The 19,502-nt window shown below is 49.0% G+C and overlaps 1 protein-coding gene across 1 annotated transcript in view; it reads right to left on the bottom strand.

Annotated features, from left to right (window-relative positions):
- PDZD7 (PDZ domain containing 7) overlaps positions 1-19,502 on the bottom strand; it is a 163,791-nt gene that overhangs the window by 112,557 nt on the left and 31,732 nt on the right. The window contains exons 2-3 of the mRNA XM_063961904.1: positions 18,922-19,062; positions 2,470-2,644 (exon numbers count right to left, since the gene is read on the bottom strand). Of these exons, the coding sequence (XP_063817974.1) occupies positions 2,470-2,644; positions 18,922-19,062 (316 nt within the window). The remainder of the gene's footprint in view (positions 1-2,469; positions 2,645-18,921; positions 19,063-19,502) is intronic.

Here is a 19,502-nt window from a genome sequence, read left to right as displayed (position 1 = left end):
GCAGTTCTTATGGTGCCCATACACTTGTGTGATGCCCCGCGACGCGGCATCGCGGGGCATCGCAGCGGCAGTTTAGGTGCGATTAAATCGCACCTAAACTGCCAAAAAGATTACCATGCGATCATGCGATAGATCGCATGGTAATCATGTGATGGGCACGTCACTGCCGAGTGGGTGCCCATCGCAGTGCGATATATAGCATGTGTTTCTAGAAACACATGCGATCACACTGCGATTCGATAAATATTATGTGCAGCACATAATATCTTGAGACGCGATATTCGACCGGCGTGCCCGTGCATCGTGTCGAAAGGTACTAAAATGTGCATACAATCCTTCGATTTCTCTCACAGATGTGGTCGTAATCGAAGGATAGTACCGATAATCTCATAAGTGTATGGGCACCATTACACTGCTCTGAGTGTGTTTACACTGGAACTCATCCACTGTATGAAACGCACTGGATGTCCTATTTACAACACATTTGTTTATCACTGGTCTGCCTGTCCACCAATCTGGAGGCTCATCCTCAAACTCTGAGCTGTCCCGCTAGAACACAGCACGGCTTAGCCTCATCTTTGGCTAATGTATTGGGGCACTGGGACTGTATTTAGAATGTGTAACTTCTGTATGTTAGAAGTTTTTTTATTACACTGAGCAGAGCGAAATGCGTTTCTCTAAATTGCAACTGGATAATATTAGAACGAAGTATAGAAGACTTGAACTTTGCTAGCGTAGAGCTTATGTAAAAATCAAGTCCTATCAGTCTAATCAGCGGTGGGAGATAGAGACAAGGGAAGAGAAGTTTGTTGGTCCAGTTTTGTTAATAATTCTGCATGTTAGAAGCACAAAAGGGGATTTTGCACTGCAACTCGATCATGTTGCTGCAATACCATATTAGCGCGATCACTGCTGCTTCTATTTAAGCAGCAGCGATATCAACTCCAACCACATTTATTTATTATTACCAGTCTCTTATATTGCGCAACAGTGGCAAAACAAAACTGGGTAATTCCAGACAGTCATAGAGGTAGAAAGGACCTATTTGCATGCAGGGCTGCCAAGAGAAATCCTGGGCCCCAGAACAACAACTTCCTGGTCCCGCCCCCTTGGAGGGGATGTGACCACAGCATGGGGGCGTGTCTAGCACATGAGAAGCACCTACTCACATTAGCATGGCATGCCTCCCAGCCAGGGCAGTAGAGAGCCTGGCTGGGCCCAGGTTCTTTATAGGGGGCGTGTCCTAATCACAGGAGGTGCGGCCATGAAGCCTTAGAAAAAAAATACAGAAAAAATTGTATTTTAAGCACTTCCCAGGTCAGGTCACACTGCAGCTCAGCATGTGCTGGGCTGAGAAGAAAAGCTGCAGCTGCTGCTTCTAGGTAAGGTGGGGGGAGGGGGGACCTGGGCCCCTTCATTAGACCTGGGCCCAAGTAATTTGTACCCTTTTCCCCCTCTCTCTGCGCCACTGCTCGCAAGCTTACAATCTGAATAAGGCCCATTAAGCGAAGATGTACACAGCTGCACATTGGAACTGCACATCACCGCTAAATGAACTGCCCCCTAAGAGAACAGTGCAGACTGAAAAAAATGCTATAATGCAAGAATGCTTTCAAAAGTAGAAGTGTTAATAGTTTATTCTTAGCAATTAACAAAATGCAAAGGGAATGAACAGAAGAAAAATCGAAATCAAATGAATATTTGCTGTGACCACCCTTTGCCTTCAAAACAGCATCAATTCTTCTAGATACACTTGCATCCCATCATGCCGTACTATCAGGGAGGCATCTGGTTGGCTCCAAATGTATTCTGCAGCAGGACAGCGACCCCACACATACAGCCAATGTCATTTAGAACTATATTCAGTGTAAAGAAGAACAAGGAGTCCAGGAAGTGATGATATTGCCCCAACAGAGCCCTTATCTCAACATCATTGAGTCTGCCTGGAATTGCATGCACAGACAGAAGGATTTGAAAATGCCTACATCCAAGATCTGTGGTTACTTCTCCCAAGAAGTTTGGAACAACCTCCCTGCCAAGTTCCTTCAAAAACTGTGTGCAAGTGTACCTAGAAGAATCAATGCTGTTCTGAAGGCAAAGGGTGGTCCCACCAAATATTGATTTGAGTTAGATATGTCCCTTCAGTTCATTCATTTGCAATTGATAAAATATATATATTTCTTGTTTTATGTATGCTACTATCTGAGTGGTTGTATTGTTAGTAAATAGGCTTCTGTATGTTATGCAGGTTTACGGTGACTTAATGAAGTGTATTTGCTTTTAATCTTCCCTGGTCAAAGTTCACGGTGACACAAGTCCTCGTACTGTGATGAAAGCAGATACTGTGATCCTCTAATGACACTGACACGCTCTCTTTGGCCCATAGACGTGATACATTGTGATTTTTGCTTACCTAGAACGGCTGACAATGGTGCAGGGAATGTGAGTGAAGAGTACGGCTCTGCTTACCATGTGGTCTTTTCTCTGGAGAATTTAATCCCTGGCACTTTTCCCATGCGTCTCACCATCATACGTAGGCGGTTGTGTCCGGTCAGCACTTTGACTGCACTTCCCATGGTTATACTCTCTAAACTGATACCATTCACCTCGGCAATCTTATCTCCGACACACAGCCCGGCCAGATCTGCAAGCATAGATTTATACCATATTACACCCTCTGCATTTCTAAGGCTTAGCGCTCACTTTACCTTACTAACATATGTTCACTAAAACAAACTGTAATGCACAAAGATTATTGCGGGGCCGATACAAAATTGACCACAATGGCGTCTCATATCCCATGCGCAAAATGCGTTCATTAACAAAGACACAACCATATGCAAATTTTCCACCCTCACAATGTAGATCGATGACAGGATAGGGACTGAAGTGAGATGTGTATGAATCAGTATCACCCTTTGTGTTGTCCATGTGCAGTGTGAAAATGTGCAAAACAGAGCACCATCTCCATGGAATGTCCTTTATCTCACAAGACTTTCTTCTAGCCTACAAAACCATCAAGGCTTTCTTGAAAACTCAATTTCCCAAATTCCAGAACTACCTACATAGCCATCCTAAGCTATTCTATGCAATTACTACCCCCCTACACAGTTCACACAATACTTACATATGTTCTCTCTCTACACTGGCATAACCCACTGACCCCAGGCCACCATTGCTGTGTGACTGGATCATGTAGCCCACTAAGCACTTATTACCCTTGGAATCTGGCAGGACCAATATGCAATATGTGGCACTTATCCTAGTGTATCAAATTCCTATGTTCTTATAGATTATAATCTTGTGAACAGGGTCCTCTTACCTCTTTCTCTATGTTAGCACTCATTGTAAAGCGCAGCTAAATCTACTGATGCTATATAAATATCAATGTCAATAAACAGCAATGACAAGCATTTAATTGCAGTCTGGGCCTACTCCTTATTACATGATTTAAAGTCAGACGCTCCTTAGATGGCCACAAATAGTGAGTTTTAGCAAAATTACTTAAGACATTTTGAGTATCATCTTGGCCGGATTTCTCATTGTGAGAAATGGGCGCTTCTGGGTGGCAATGCTGTGGCTGCAGGCAAGAGATCCATCTTGTGGGACCTTCTGGCCATGCTGCTCTGATCTGTGTAGTGGTTCATGGGCTGAACACAAGGCTGGAACCAGTGGAACAAGTATCCGCAATGGTAAACGCTGAGGAGCACAGATGGTCTACTCACAATGCTGGCTGTGAGAGACATAGCACTGGCACTTCAGGAAGTCCCTTTACAGGAACTGCTAGTTGTGGATTGGTTAAAGCGGTCAGGAGACCAGGAACTGTGTCCGCATTGGTGGTGTAGCAGTCAGCTGACCCAGGCAAACATACTCCGGAGCCGACGGGACTTTAGCATGGGAGACGCCAGAGCCACCTGCACTACCAGCATGCAAGCTCTGGCTGGGAGACAGAGAATGAGCAGCGGCAGACAATTAACAAAGGACCCTGTAAGGAAGTCCTGATATCACCCAGAATGGTAAGTGATGGGGTCTGTGGCTGGGGTCTCCAGCAGAGGCGGAACTACCGCCAGTGCAACCAGTGCGTTGCACTGGGGCCCGCCACTGTCCAGGGGCCCAAAGCATGTAATGAGTCAAACTGACTCATTACATGCCGCTGTGTGCAACCGCCGCCCGCAGCCGCCCACAGCACACAGGAGAGGAGCGCAGCGGCCACGGTGGGAAGGAGGAGGAGGGAGGTGGAGGAGGGAGCCGTAGCAGCACTGTGTTATTGGTTGAGGCGCTGCTGCTGCTGTCCCTCTCCTTCACCATAGGCTGTCTTCCGACGCTGTGAAGCGCATCCCAGCATTCACAGCGGCGGAGAACAGCCTATGGTGAAGGACTGGGACAGCAGCAGCAGCGCCTCCACCAATAACACAGCGCTGCTGCGACTCCCTCCTCCACCTCCCTCCTCCTCCTTCTCTCCTGCCCGGGAATCGGGATCTCTGCCAGAAGCTGCACCGAGGAGCCTGAGCCAGCAGAGACGGTAAGTATAATTCTTTCTTTCTTTCTTTCTTTCTTTCTATCTTTCTTTCTTTCTTTCTTTCTTTCTTTCTTTCTTTCTTTCTTTCTTTCTTTCTCTTTCTTTCTTTCTTTCTAAAAAGGGGGACTGTCTGCCGTAATGTGTAATAAGGGAGACTGTCTGCCGTAATGTGTAAAAAAGGGGGACGCTGTCTGCCGTAATGTGTAAAAAAGGGGGACGCTGTCTGCCGTAATATGTAAAAAGTGGTCCTCCTCAGCCAAGGTATCAAACTTGTAGAATTTAGCAAAAGTGTTTGAACCCGACCAAGTAGCCGTTCGGCAAAGTTGCAATGCCGAGACACCTCGGGCAGCCGCCCAAGAAGAGCCCACCTTCCCAGTGGAATGGGCCTTTACCGAATTTGGTACCGGCAATCCAGCCGTGGAATGAGCCTGCTGGATCGTGTTACAGATCCAGCGAGCAATAGTCTGCTCAGAAGCAGGAGCGCCAACTTTGTTGGCCGCATACAGGACAAACAGTGCTTCTGTTTTCCGAACTCGAGCCGTCCTGGCTACATAAATTTTTAAGGCCCTGACTACATCAAGGGACTTGGAATCCTCTAAGTCCCCCGTAGCCACAGGCACCACAATAGGTTGGTTCATATGAAATGACGAAACCACCTTAGGCAGAAATTGAGGACGAGTTCTCAACTCTGCTCGATCCACATGGAAAATCAGATAGGGGCTCTTGTGAGACAAAGCCGCCAATTCGGACACCCGCCTTGCAGATGCCAAGGCCAGCAACATGACCACTTTCCAAGTGAGAAATTTTAATTCAACCGTTTGAAGAGGTTCAAACTAGTGTGATTTTAGGAACTGTAACACCACGTTAAGGTCCCATGGTGCCACTGGGGGCACAAAAGGAGGCTGGATGTGCAGTACTCCCTTCACAAAAGTTTGGACTTCCGGGAGAGAAGCCAATTCCTTCTGAAAGAATATTGATAGGGCCGAAATCTGTACCTTAATGGAGCCTAACTTTAGGCCCATATCCACTCCTGTTTGTAGAAAGTGGAGAAAACGGCCCAGGTGGAAATCTTCCGTCGGAGCATTCTTGGCTTCACACCAAGATACATACTTCCTCCAGATATGGTGATAGTGTTTCGCTGTCACCTCCTTCCTAGCCTTTATCAGAGAAGGGATGACTTCCTCCGGAATACCTTCCCAGCTAGGATTCGGTGTTCAACCGCCATGCCATCAAACGTAACCGTGGTAAGTCTTGGAACACGCAGGGCCCCTGCTGCAACAGGTTCTCCCTGAGAGGAAGAGGCCACGGATCTTCTGTGAGCATGTCCTGAAGATCTGAATACCAGGCCCTTCGAGGACAATCTGGAACAATGAGTATTGTCTGCACTCTTTTTCGTCTTATGATTCTCAATATTTTTGAGATGAGTGGAAGAGGAGGGAACACATAGACCGACTGAAACACCCATGGTGTCACCAGGGCGTCTACCGCTACTGCCTGAGGGTCCCTTGACCTGGCACAATATCTCCGAAGCTTCTTGTTGAGGCGTGACGCCATCATGTCTATTTGAGGAAGTCCCCAACGACTTGTTATCTCTGCAAAAACTTCTTGATGAAGTCCCCACTCTCCCGGATGGAGATCGTGTCTGCTGAGGAAGTCTGCTTCCCAGTTGTCCACTCCCGGAATGAAGACTGCTGACAGAGCACTTACGTGACTTTCCACCCAGCGAAGAATCCTGGTGGCTTCCGCCATTGCCACTCTGCTCCTTGTCCCGCATTGGCGGTTTACATGAGCCACGGCTGTGACGTTGTCTGATTGAATCAGAACCGGTAGGCGGCGAAGAAGATTCACCGCTTGTCATAGGCTGTTGTATATGGCCCTCAATTCCAGTACGTTGATGTGTAGACAAGTCTCCTGGCTTGACCATAGTCCCTGAAAATTTCTTCCTTGTGTGACTGCTCCCCATCCTCGAAGGCTTGCGTCCGTGGTCACCAGAACCCAGTCTTGAATGCCGAACCTGCGACCCTCGAGAAGGTGAGTACTCTGCAGCCACCACAGGAGAGACACCCTGGCCCTGGGGGACAGGCTTATTTTCTGATGTATTTGTAGATGGGACCCCGACCACTTGTCCAGAAAATCCCACTGAAACGTCCTCGCATGGAACCTGCCGAAGGGGAAGGCCTCGTAGGTCGCCACCATTTTTCCCAGTACTCGAGTGCATTGATGGACTGACACTCTTTTTGGTTTTAGCAGGTCCCTGACCATGTTCTGGAGTTCCTGGGCTTTTTCCATTGGGAGAAAAACCCTCTTCTGTTCCGTGTCTAGAATCATGCCTAAGAAAAATAGCCGAGTTGTTGGAATCAACTGTGACTTTGGTAGATTTAGAATCCAGCCATGCTGCTGCAGCACTCTCAGGGAGAGCGACACGCTTTCCAGCAACTGATCTCTCGATCTCGCTTTTATCAGGAGATCGTCCAAGTACGGGATAATTGTGACTCCCTGCCTGCGCAGGAGCACCATCATTTCCGCCATTACCTTGGTGAAAATCCTCGGGGCCGTGGAAAGCCCTAACGGCAACGTCTGAAACTGGTAATGACAGTCCTGTACAGCGAATCTCAGGTACGCCTGATAAGGGGGATATATGGGGACATGAAGGTATGCATCCTTTATGTCTAGAGACACCATAAAATCCCCCCCTTCCAGGCTGGACATAACTGCCCGGAGCGATTCCATCTTGAATTTTAACTTTTTCAAGTACAGGTTTAGGGATTTTAGATTCAGAATGGGTCTGACCGAGCCATCCGGTTTCGGGACCACAAGCAAGAGTTAAATAGTACCCCTTCCCCTGTTGGACTAGGGGAACCTTGATAATCACTTGCTGTTGAATTGCAGCTAAAACTATTTCCTCCTCTGGGGGAGAAGCTGGTAAAGCCGATTTGAAAAATCGGCGAGGAGGCACCTCTTCAAATTCCAGCTTGTAGCCTTGGGATACAATTTACATCGCCCAAGGATCCACGTCTGACTGAACCCAGACCTGGCTGAAGAGTCGAAGACGGGCCCCCACCGTCGCGGACTCCCTCAGCGGAGCCCCAGCGTCATGCGGTGGATTTAGTAGAAGCCGGGGAGGACTTCTGCTCCTGGGAACTAGCCGTAGCAGGCATTCTTTTCCCTCTACCCTTACCTCTGGCGAGGAAGGAAGAGCCCCGACCTCTTCTGGACTTATGCGACCGAAAGGACTGCATCTGATATTGTGGTGTTTTCTTTTGCTGTGGGGGAACATAAGGTAAAAAAGTAGATTTACCCGCGGTAGCTGTGGAAACCAGGTCCGCGAGACCCTCCCCAAATAAAACCTCACCCTTGCAAGGCAAAACTTCCATATGTCTCTTTGAGTCGGCATCACCCGTCCATTGGCGGGTCCACAGGGCTCGCCTAGCAGAAATTGCCATGGCGTTGGCTCTTGAACCTAACAGCCCAACGTCTCTCGCAGCATCTCTCATATATAAGGCTGCGTCTTTAATGTGACCCAAGGTCAATAAAATGCTATCCCTATCTAGGGTATCAATGTCAGATGACAAGATATCTGCCCATGCTGCTACTGCGCTACATACCAAAGCCGACGCTATTGCCGGTCTGAGCAAGGCAGCCGTATGTGCATAAATTGATTTTAAGGTAGTTTCCTGTCTGCGATCAGCAGGATCCTTGAGGGCTGCCGTGTCTGGAGACGGTAGCGCCACCTTTTTGGACAAGCGCGTCAAAGCCTTGTCCACCCTGGGCGAGGATTCCCACAGTAACCTGTCCTGTGCGGGGAAAGGATACGCCATAAGAATTCTCTTGGGAATCTGCAGTTTCTTGTCTGGAGTTTCCCAAGCCTTTTCAAATAACGCATTCAGCTCATGAGATGGTGGAAAGGTTACCTCAGGCTTCTTTTCCTTAAACATGCATACCCTCGTGTCAGGGACAGAGGGGTCATCTGTGATATGCAAAACATCTTTTATTGCAATAATCATATAATGAATACTTTTGGCCACCCTTGGGTGTAACCTCGCATCATCGTAGTCGACACTGGAGTCAAAATCCGTGTCGGTATCAGTGTCTGCTACTTGGGACAGGGGACGTTTCTGAGACCCTGGAGGGCCCTGTGATACAGCCAAAGCCATGGATTGACTCCCTGTTTTGCATTTAAAACATTCCACATATCCAACCAATCAGGTGTTGGTGTCGCCGACGGAGACACCACAATCATCTGCTCTACCTCTTCCTTAGATGAGCCTTCCGCTTCAGACATGTCGACACACACGTACCGACACCCCCACACACTCAGGGATAGATATATATATATATATATGGAGACAGTCCCCCAATAAGGCCCTTTGGAGAGACAGAGGGAGAGTATGCCAGCACACACCCAGCGCCACCGGACACTGGAATAAAATCCCAGTCAGTACAGCGCGTTTATATAAATACTAGGTGATTCATCGCGCCCTAAGGGCGCTCTTCACACCGTCGTAAGGGGCTATGCCCCCCTTAACCCTTGCACACCCATGTGGCGTGTAATATTTTTATTATATGGAGTATGACATCCAATCATAATTGTGTGAGTGGTTAAATATTGCACGGACAAAGGGCATGCAATGGTTAAGGGGTCAAAGCCCCTTGCAACGGCGTGAACAGCGCACGCAGAGCCTGATGAATCACCTAGTATGTGCTTTGGTTGGGGGAGTGGCGGGTGCGGGGAAGATGCGGATGGGATCCTGGGGTGCCGCGGGAGGGGCAGTTGCGGTGGTGCCACAGGTGGGGGAGGGTGCGTGGGTGCCGCGGGTGGTGGTCCGGAGCCACTGCGAGTGGGGGAGGAGCAGTTGCGGGGGTGGACCCAGGTGGGGGAGGGACGGATGCGGTGGTACAGCGGGAGGGGCGGTTGCGGGGTTGCTGCGGGCGGGGGAGGGGGTCCAGAGCTACCGCAGGTGCTGGAGGGGGAGTGTGGGGGTGCCGCAGATGTGTCCCGGAGTTACTGCAAATGGGGAAGGGGCGGGTAATGCTTCTCCTCCTGGAAGCAGCTAAGCTGCTGTCCTCCCTTTGGCAGTGGCTCTCCCGGAGACTCGCACAGCAGCCAGTCACTATTGTTAGCGCCGGTGTCCCAACGTGCCGCATTACAGGGAGGAAGATGCACTCAATAAACTACAGCTCCTAGCAGCCATAAGGGCCGGAATGCTCCGGCGCTAAGGGCTGCTGGGAGCTGTAGTTTATTTAGTGCGTCTACTTCCCTGTAATGCGGCGCGTTGGTACACTGGCGCTAACAATAGTGACTGGCTGGCAGAACTGAGTGACTGGCTGAATCAATGTAAAAGGTGAGAGGCCTGGCGCTAGCCGCTCAGCAAAGGGATGCAGTGCAGGGAGGCACCAGGAAGGAGAGACGTTCTCCCTGCTTTGCATCCCTGTGCTGAGCTGCTGCTGCTTTCCCTGCTGCTGCCGGCTGCTGTCACACATGCAGCGGCGCCGGCAGCACAAAACCTCCTCTCCCCTGTAAGACATTCAGTGGCCGGGAGGGAGCCAAAGGGGGCGGTGCTAGATGGTAATAAGGGGCGGAGCTAGACTGGACCATGCTGCAGCAGGAGGATGAGCTGCTACAGCTTCTGCCAGCCAGACTTCATTAGATAAGTGTCTGGAAAGAGAGTGTGTGTGTGTGTGTGTGTGTGTGTGTGTGTGTGTGTATGTGTGTGTGTGTGTGTATATACAGTGTCTGTATATACTGTATATATGGGTGTAGTATGGCTGACCGCCGGTCAGCTTACCGACACCGGGATCCCGACAGCATACCAACACCGGGATCCCGGCGGGGAGGGCCGAGTGCAGCAAGCCCCTTGCGGGCTCACTGCGCTCGCCACGCTGCGGGCTCGGTGGTGACCTGCGGTCGCCACGGTTTCTATTCCCACTCTATGGGTGTCGTGGACACCCACGAGTGGAAATAGTCCATGTTGGTCGGCATGCCGACCATCGGGAAAGTGAGCCGTCGGGCTCGTGGAGGAGGTCATGTGACTGTCGGTCAGCTGACCGGCGGTCACATGAATACCACCCCTTCATATGTGTGACTGTGTATGTGTGTAATGTATGTACAGTATGTATGTGTGTGTGTTTGTGTATATATATATATATATATATATATGCGTGTGTCTGTTGTGTGTGTGTATGTGTGACTGCTGCATAATGTGTGTAAGCGGCACTGGGAGAGGGGGCGTTACGTGTGTAAGCGGCACTGGGAGAGGGGGCGTTACGTGTGTAAGCGGCACTGCGACAGGGGGCGTTACGTGTGTAAGCGGCACTGCGACAGGGGGCGTTACGTGTGTAAGCGGCACTGCGACAGGGGGCGTTACGTGTGTAAGCGGCACTGCGACAGGGGGCGTTACGTGTGCAAGCGGCACTGCGACAGGGGGCGTTACGTGTGCAAGCGGCACTGCGACAGGGGGCGTTACGTGTGCAAGCGGCACTGCGACAGGGGGCGTTACGCGTGCAAGCGGCACTGCGACAGGGGGCGTTACGCGTGCAAGCGGCACTGCTACAGGGGGCGTTACGTGTGCAAGCGGCACTGCTACAGGGGGCGTTACGTGTGCAAGCGGCACTGCTACAGGGGGCGTTACGTGTGCAAGCGGCACTGCTACAGGGGGCGTTACGTGTGTAAGCGGCACCGCTACAGGGGGCGTTACGTGTGTACGCGGCACCGCTACAGGGGGCGTTACGTGTCTAAGCGGCACTGCTACAGGGGGCGTTACGTGTCTAAGCGGCACTGTTACAGGGGGCGTTACGTGTCTAAGCGGCACTGCTACAGGGGGCGTTACGTGTCTAAGCGGCACTGGTACAGGGGGGCGTTACGTGTCTAAGCGGCACTGGTACAGGGGGTGTTACGTGTCTAAGCGGCACTGGTACAGGGGGCGTTACGTGTCTAAGCGGCACTGGTACAGGGGGTGTTACGTGTCTAAGCGGCACTGGTACAGGGGGTGTTACGTGTCTAAGCGGCACTGGTACAGGGGGGCGTTACGTGTGTAAGCGGCACTGGTACAGGGGGTGTTACGTGTCTAAGCGGCACTGGTACAGGGGGCGTTATGTGTCTAAGCGGCACTGGTACAGGGGGCAGTACGTGTGTAAGCATCACTGCTACAGGGGGCGTTACGTGTGTAAGCGTCACCGGTACAGGGGGCATTACGTGTATAAGCATCACTGCTACAGGGGGTGTTACTTGTGTAAGCGTCACTGGTACAGGGGAATGTGACGTGTAAGCGTGACTGGTTCAGGGGGCATAAATGTGTAGGCGTCTCTGGTACAGGGGGCATTACATGTGTAAGTGTCTCTACTACAGGGGGCATTATGTGCGCTGTGCATTTGTAAAGTATGCAAGGGTGCAAAGTTATAGTTTGTAGGGCGGCGCCGAACACCCTAGCACTGGCCCTGACTGCACACCCACTGTACTGCACAGCACTGTCACCTTTTACATTGATTCAGCGTCCAGACATTACCCTCCGCAATATCACCCACTCTATCCGTTACATTAGCCATCTCGGGGCTTCCAGGCCGGCAGCCCAGGTGCTGTGTTGCGGAGTCAGGGCCTCTGGGGATCTGGGCGCGGCTATGGCTGGGAGGCACTTCTGTGACATCACATGCAGAGGCGGCTCCGGGGCTCAGAGAGTATGCGGTGCAGGGAGGGCTATGAAAGCCTTCTGCTGCAACGCTTTCATACACATCTATGCCAGTGGCCGCAGCAGCTTTTGTTCCACGTGCGCCGCGGCTAGGGAGTGGGGATAGTTGATGCCGGAGGTGGCAGGTGGACTGGCAGCAAGACATTGGTGGTCATTCAGAGTTGATCGCTCGCTAGCAGTTTTGAGCGGCCGTGCAAACGCTATGCCGCCGCCCACGGGAGAGTATTTTAGCTTAGCAGAAGTGCGAATGAAGGGATCGCAGAGCGGCTACAAAATTTTTTTGTGCAGTTTCAGAGTAGCTTTAGACCTACTCAGCGCTTGCGATCACTTCAGACCATTCAGTTCCTGATTTGACCTCACGAACACGCCCTGCGTTCGCCCAGCCACGCCTGCCTTTTTCCGAACACTCCCTGAAAACGGTCAGTTGACACCCAGAAATGCCCTCTTCCTGTCAATCACTCTGCGGCTGCCTGTGCAAATGAAAAGCATCGCTAGACCCTGTGTAAAACGACACAATTCATTGTAATAGTACGCCGGGCGTGCGCATTGCGCTGCATAAACATGCGCAGAATTGACGAGTTTTTGCCTGATCACTGTGCAGCGAACGAATGCAGCTAGCGAACAACTCGGAATGACCCCCATAAGACGCTGCAGTAAAAGGATGTTTTCCCCTATGTACAGCGCAGAGACTTGCTGCAGATGCAGTGGCATACCCTCCAGCTGCACCTTTTTGGCAGGTACAGTCCCTTTTTTTTATGGTCTGTACCGTTTTTTGACTCTCCAGGCTTCCATTGAAAGTATAGCAAAAGGGGCGTGGCCACGTCGATGTACCCGTGGCCACGCCCCCTTTGTGAATTTGTAACAATTTTTCTGTGTAAATTGTTGGAGGGTGTGTTGCTGCAGATGCAGGGGGACTATTTTGGGGTGTGGGGCTGGAGCTGCAGCTCCATCAGTCCCATTGCTAATCCTGCTCTGTGAAAACACAACAGGCAAAGTGCAGAGGCTCCCATTGGATGTAACCTGTGTGGGAGGGCGATTCTCGCCCAATCAGCTGTGGACTGGGTGTGATAGACCTGCTGCTAACCCAATGAGAGCTTCTAGCCACACCCAGCGTTAGAGACCCAGGCACAGAATCACAGGGCTATTATATAGGAGATACTCACTGCGCCAAATAAATGTGCGCCCCCCCCCCCCCCCCCTCTTTTTTGCCCTCTGTACATGTGTTCAGCAGGGGAGAGTCCGGGGAGCCAGCTTCTCTGCAGTGTGCTGTGGAAAAAATGGCGCTGGTTAGTGCTGAGGGATCAAGCTCCGCACCCTCAACGGCGTGCTTTGGTCCCGCTCAGATTCTTATACTGGCGGGGGTTTTTGCAATATATAGCCTCCGCAGTATATATCTATGCCAGTGTCCCTAGAGGTTTCATAATTGCTACCCAGGGCGCCCCCCCGCGCCCTGCACCCAAACAGTGCCACCAGTGTGTGTGTAAATGCGGGAGCAATGGCGCGCAGCGTTACCGATGCGCGGTACCTCATTGAAGATCTGAAGTCTTCTGCCGCCTTTGAAGTCTTCTTTCTTCTCATACTCACACGGCTTCTATCTTCCGGCTCTGTGAGGAGGACGGCGGCGCGGCTCCGGGACGAACGGCGAGGGTGAGACCTGCGTTCCGACCCTCTGGAGCTAATGGTGTCCAGTAGCCTAAGAAGCAGAGCCTATCATTTAAGTAGGTCTGCTTCTCTCCCCTCAGTCCCACGATGCAGGGAGCCTGTTGCCAGCAGGCTCCCTGAAAATAAAAAACCTAACAAAAGTCTTTTACAGAGAAACTCAGTAGAGCTCCCCTGCAGTGCACCAAGTCTACTCTGGGCACAGGATCTAACTGAGGTCTGGAGGAGGGGCATAGAGGGAGGAGCCAGTGCACACCTAAAGTCTTTAGAGTGCCCATGTCTCCTGCGGAGCCCGTCTATACCCCATGGTCCGTAGGAGTCCTCAGCATCCTCTAGGACGTAAGAGAAAGGGGGAATCTGCCTGCCGTAATGTGTAAAAAGGGCACGCTGTCTGCCGAAATGTGTAAAAAGGGCACGCTGTCTGCCGTTATGTGTAAAAAGGGGGATGCTGTCTGCCGTAATGTGTAAAAAGGGGGATGCTGTCTGCTATAATGTGTAAAAAGGAGGATGCTGTCTGCCGTTATTTGTATAAAGGGGGACGCTGTCTGCCTTAATGTGTAAAAAGGGGACGCTGTCTGCCGTAATGTGTAAAAAGGGGACGCTGTCTGCCGTAATGTGTAAAAAGGGGAATCTGTCCGCCGTAAGGTGTAAAAGGTTCTCTACCTGGTGTAGTGGTGCTACTGTGCCGCGTAATTTGAATAATGGAGACTACTGTGCACCGTTATATGAATTGGTATTATTTTGTGGCCACACCCCTTCCCCACAAATCCACGCCCCTATGTATTTTTGCGCGCGCCTACGCGCGCACTGCCCCTGTTTTGCATGCAGGGGTGGGGCTCCGATGCCGTTTCTTGCACACAGTGCTAAAATGTCTAGTTACGGCACTGTTGCTAGGTATCCATTGCTCTGGCCCTGAGCAGGTCCCCCTCACCAGATCCTCTCCAGGGGTGAGGGTGTGGACTTGGAAGGGATGAGGGGGGGGGGGGGGCAAAGCATTAAAGCATTTTGTCGCACCTGGGCCCACCGCTCGCTAGTTCCGCCACTGGTCTCCAGGGCATGCTGCGACATCCAGCAGATCCCAATACATTATCCAGCAGAATCCAACACATATATCCTGCAAGACCCAATACATTATACATCAGTATCTCATACCCTCCAATATTTTACACATAAAAATCGGTACAAATTAGGAAAAGGGGCATGGCCATGGGTAAAGGGCCACGCCCCTTTTCCTATACTTTCACTGGAAGTTTAGAGAGCCAAAAATCGGTACAGACCATAAAAAAAAGCTACTGTACCTGCTAAAAAAGGTACAGTTGGAGGGTATGGTATCTATATCAAGCAGCACCCATATATTATCCAGCAGTGAAAAACATATATATCCTGCAACACCCAATACATTATACCACAGTATCTAACATATATATCCTGCAACACCCAATACATTATACCACAGTATCTAACATATATATCCTGCAGCACCCAATACATTACCCGACAAATATATCCAGCAATTTCCACCATTTATCCAGCAGTTTGCAATACATATATCCAGTAGCACTCAATACATTATCCAGCAGCACCCAATACATTATCCAGCAGCACCCAATACATTATCCAGCAGCACCCAATACATTATCCAGCAGTATCCAATACATTATCCAGCAGCACCCAATACATTATCCAGCAGCACCCAATACATTATCCAGCAGCACCCAATACATTATCCAGCAGCACCCAATACATTATCCAACAGTATCCAATACATTATCCAGCAGCACCCAATACATTATCCAGCAGTATCCAACACATGGTTCTGGTATGAATGGTCGACATTCATTAGGTCAACCACTATTGGTCGACACGGGGCACGTCGACACATAAAAAGGTCAACATGGATTTTTTAACTGTTTTTGGTACCATATTTCCGTAACATGACCAGGAACCCCAATTACCGTACCATGACAAGTCAACTCTTTGGTTAGTCCTGGCACCAATTTTTTACAGTGAAGCAGGATCCTTCCCAGCTTCTGTTAGTGACATGTTCCCACCCAGCATTATGAAAAACATATATATCCTGTAGCACCCAATACATTATACAACAGTATATAACATATATATCCTGCAGCACCCAATACATTATACCACCGTATATAACATATATATCATGCATCACCCAATACATTATACCACAGTATCTAACATATATATCCTGCAGCACCCAATACACTATACCACAGTATATAACATATATATCCTGCAGCACCCAATACACTATACCACAGTATATAACATATATATATACTGCAGCACACATATTTGCGTCCCACCACCTGTGATCTGGACCCTGCCTCAACCAAGTTTGTAATAGGTTGTATGGATATAATTGGTCCTGTCTTTGCAAAAATTGTTCAGTGCTCTTTGCAGACAGGCATTTTTCCTGGACCCCTAAAGGAAGCAATTGTTAGACCACTTCTTAAAAAACCTAATATAGATCCCGACTGCATGACCAAATACAGACCGGTATCAAACCTTCCTTTTCTAGGAAAGGTTATTGAGAAAGTGGTTGCAAATCAACTGAAAACCCGCCTGACAACCCATGATATCTATGATCCATTCCAATCAGGATTCAGGAGAAGACATAGCACTGAAACAGCCCTGGTGTGTGTATCAAATGATCTTCTGATGGCAAGAAACAGAGGTGACTATTCAATATTAATTCTTCTGGATCTCTCTGCATTTGATACCGTGGACCATGGGCTTCTGATTGAGCGACTGATACATTTTTGTGAACTGGATGGCACAGTCCTAACCTGGTTCAAATAATTTATCACAGGCAGGTCACAGAGAGTATCGTCTGGAGTATACCAGTGCCATTGCCATGTGGTATCCCACAAGGTTCTATACTATCCCCCATGCCTTTTGCAGTATACAAGCTCCCGCTGGGTGAAATAATCAGGCGACATGGGCTGGTCTACCACTGCTATGCAGATGATACACAACTGTACTTATCGTTTGCTCCGGGCACTGATAACCCAATAGCAACCCTAAATGGCTGTCTAGCTGAACTCTAGGAGTGGATGAGTGCCAGTTGGCTGCGACTAAACCCGGACAAAACAGAGGTCCTTATGATAGGACCGCAACATCAAAGGTCAAGGCTGCAGCATAGCCAACCAACTTGACTTATACTCGGGGATTCAGAATTACAAACCACTGATCACGTGCAGAATCTTGGCGTTGTCCTGAATGGTGGCTTGACACTTAAACATCAGATATCAGCCACATTCAAATCCTCATTCTTTCACCTGAGGAACATAGCCAGAATCAAGCACTTAATTCCTTCAGATGATCTACCAAAAGTCATACATGCATTTGTATCATCTCGATTAGACTACTGTAATGCCCTCTACCTTGGTCTCCCAGCAAAAGAATTGCACATCTTACAGCTGCTGCAAAACACAGCTGCCAGGCTGTTAACCGACCAGCCCCGTTCTAGCCACATAACACCCACCCTCTACTCCCTTCACTGGCTGCCTGTAAGATGGCGAATCATCTTCAAGATTGGCTTACCGAGTTTCAAAGCACTACATTACCAGGGCCCAAGGTACCTGAAGCAGCTTCTGATCCCATACTGCCCCACTCGACTACTGCGATCTGTAGATGAAGGACTTTTAGCAGTACCTAGAATCCACCGTAATTCATGTGGGGGTCGAGCTTTTAGTCATGTGGCTCTGACTCTATGGAACTCACTTCCCCGCACAGTGCGAGAGGCCCCAACTATAGAATCCTTCAAAAGTAGACTCAAGACTTTCCTGTTTACTCAAGCATTTCCATAATGTCCCCTTAGTATCTACATGCTTCTGTATTTTATGAAAAGCTTTTCTGTACTTTGGAGGTCATTCCGAGTTGTTCGCTCGCAAGGCGATTTTAGCAGAGTTGCTCACGCTAAGCCGCCGCCTACTGGGAGTGAATCTTAGCATCTTAAAATTGCGAACGATGTATTCGCAATATTGCGATTACACACCTCGTAGCAGTTTCTGAGTAGCTTCAGACTTACTCGGCATCTGCGATCAGTTCAGTGCTTGTCGTTCCTGGTTTGACGTCACAAACACTCCCAGCGTTCGCCCAGACACTCCTCCGTTTCTCCGGCCACTCCTGCGTTTTTTCCGGAAACAGTAGCGTTTTTTCCCACACGCCCATAAAACGGCCTGTTTCCGCCCAGTAACACCCATTTCCTGTCTATCACATTACGATCGCCAAACCGATAAAAAAGCCGTGAGTAAAATTCCTAAGTGCATAGCAAATTTACTTGGCGCAGTCGCAGTGCGAACATTGCGCATGCGCATTAAGCGGAAAATCGCTGCGATGCGAAGATTTTTACCGAGCGAACAACTCGGAATGAGGGCCTTTATTATTTTCTGTACTATATTATGCTATGTATCTGTTAAGCGCCTTGAGTCCTATTGGAGAAAGAGCGCTATATAAATAAAATTCTTCTTCTTCTTCTTCTTATAATAATAAAGTTAGCCGCCCAGCGATCAGGTCTGAATCACCCCCATTGTTTACTCTTTCTTGGGAATATCTAGGTGGCAATGTAGTGCTAGAGTCAAGTTTTATCAGACATAAGGCAAACTTACACAGAATTGTTGTTAACTCTTTAACATGAAGCACATTTTATCAGGAGGTGTTCCCTTTGCACCATTGTTTTACATGGTACATTTATACGACTGTGACTGCAATTAAATGTCTCTCTACAAGGTCAGATAGGAAGCTCCTCTGGTGGTCATATGGTAGCAAGGGAGGAGGACAATTGAGGGTTTTAGATTCTGAATGTTTCAAAACATAATTTCTCACTAATACAGTATGTCATGTGACTGTGGTTACCATGGAAAACTGCATAACACTTACCAAACTGTAAAACAGTAATATCATAATTAAAAACAAAACAAAAACCTCCATTGTTACAGTAGATTGCACTTTTAATAATGATAATTAACACATTACCACTCTGATTTCCTTTATGATCATTTATCAGCTACATTATAAAATGTTTTAACTTACCAGCACTGCTTCCTTCTTCCACTTTACTGACAAATATCCCCAGTCCGTGCTCAGACCCTCCTCTGACACTGAACCCCAGCCTTCCATCAGGACTTTTGTCTACCGTGATAGCAAGAATTGCGTCACTCTCATCACTGTTGGCTGCAAAGTGATTGATACATTGGATCTGTGATTATAATGTAATAATTTATAAACATATCACACACATTAGGGGAAGATTTATCAAACCTTGGAAAGAGATAAAGCGGAGAGAGATAAAGTACCAACTAACCAGCTCCTAACTGCCATGTTAAGGGCTGAGTTTGAATAAAGGGGGTCATTCCAGTGATGGGATTCAAATAAATTAACAACAGGTTCTATGTCCAAATGACCATTTTAAGTATACCAAAGGGTAGTTTAATAATTCGTGCATTTAATACTCAAATAACACCCATTATGCGTTATGCCACACACTGTAACGCCAATTACATATTATGATACACAGAGGTATGGCCCTGACACCATTTTATGCCCACACACAATAATGCCACTTACATTGCTAGGGTCTCCTGTGCGTTGCCAGCGGTTTCATGTGCGTTGTT

Source organism: Pseudophryne corroboree, chromosome 3 (genome assembly GCF_028390025.1).
Source record: "Pseudophryne corroboree isolate aPseCor3 chromosome 3, aPseCor3.hap2, whole genome shotgun sequence".
Taxonomy (NCBI): domain Eukaryota; kingdom Metazoa; phylum Chordata; class Amphibia; order Anura; family Myobatrachidae; genus Pseudophryne; species Pseudophryne corroboree.
Note: the sequence above shows the minus strand (reverse complement) of the source record. Positions and strands in the feature narration are given on the sequence as shown.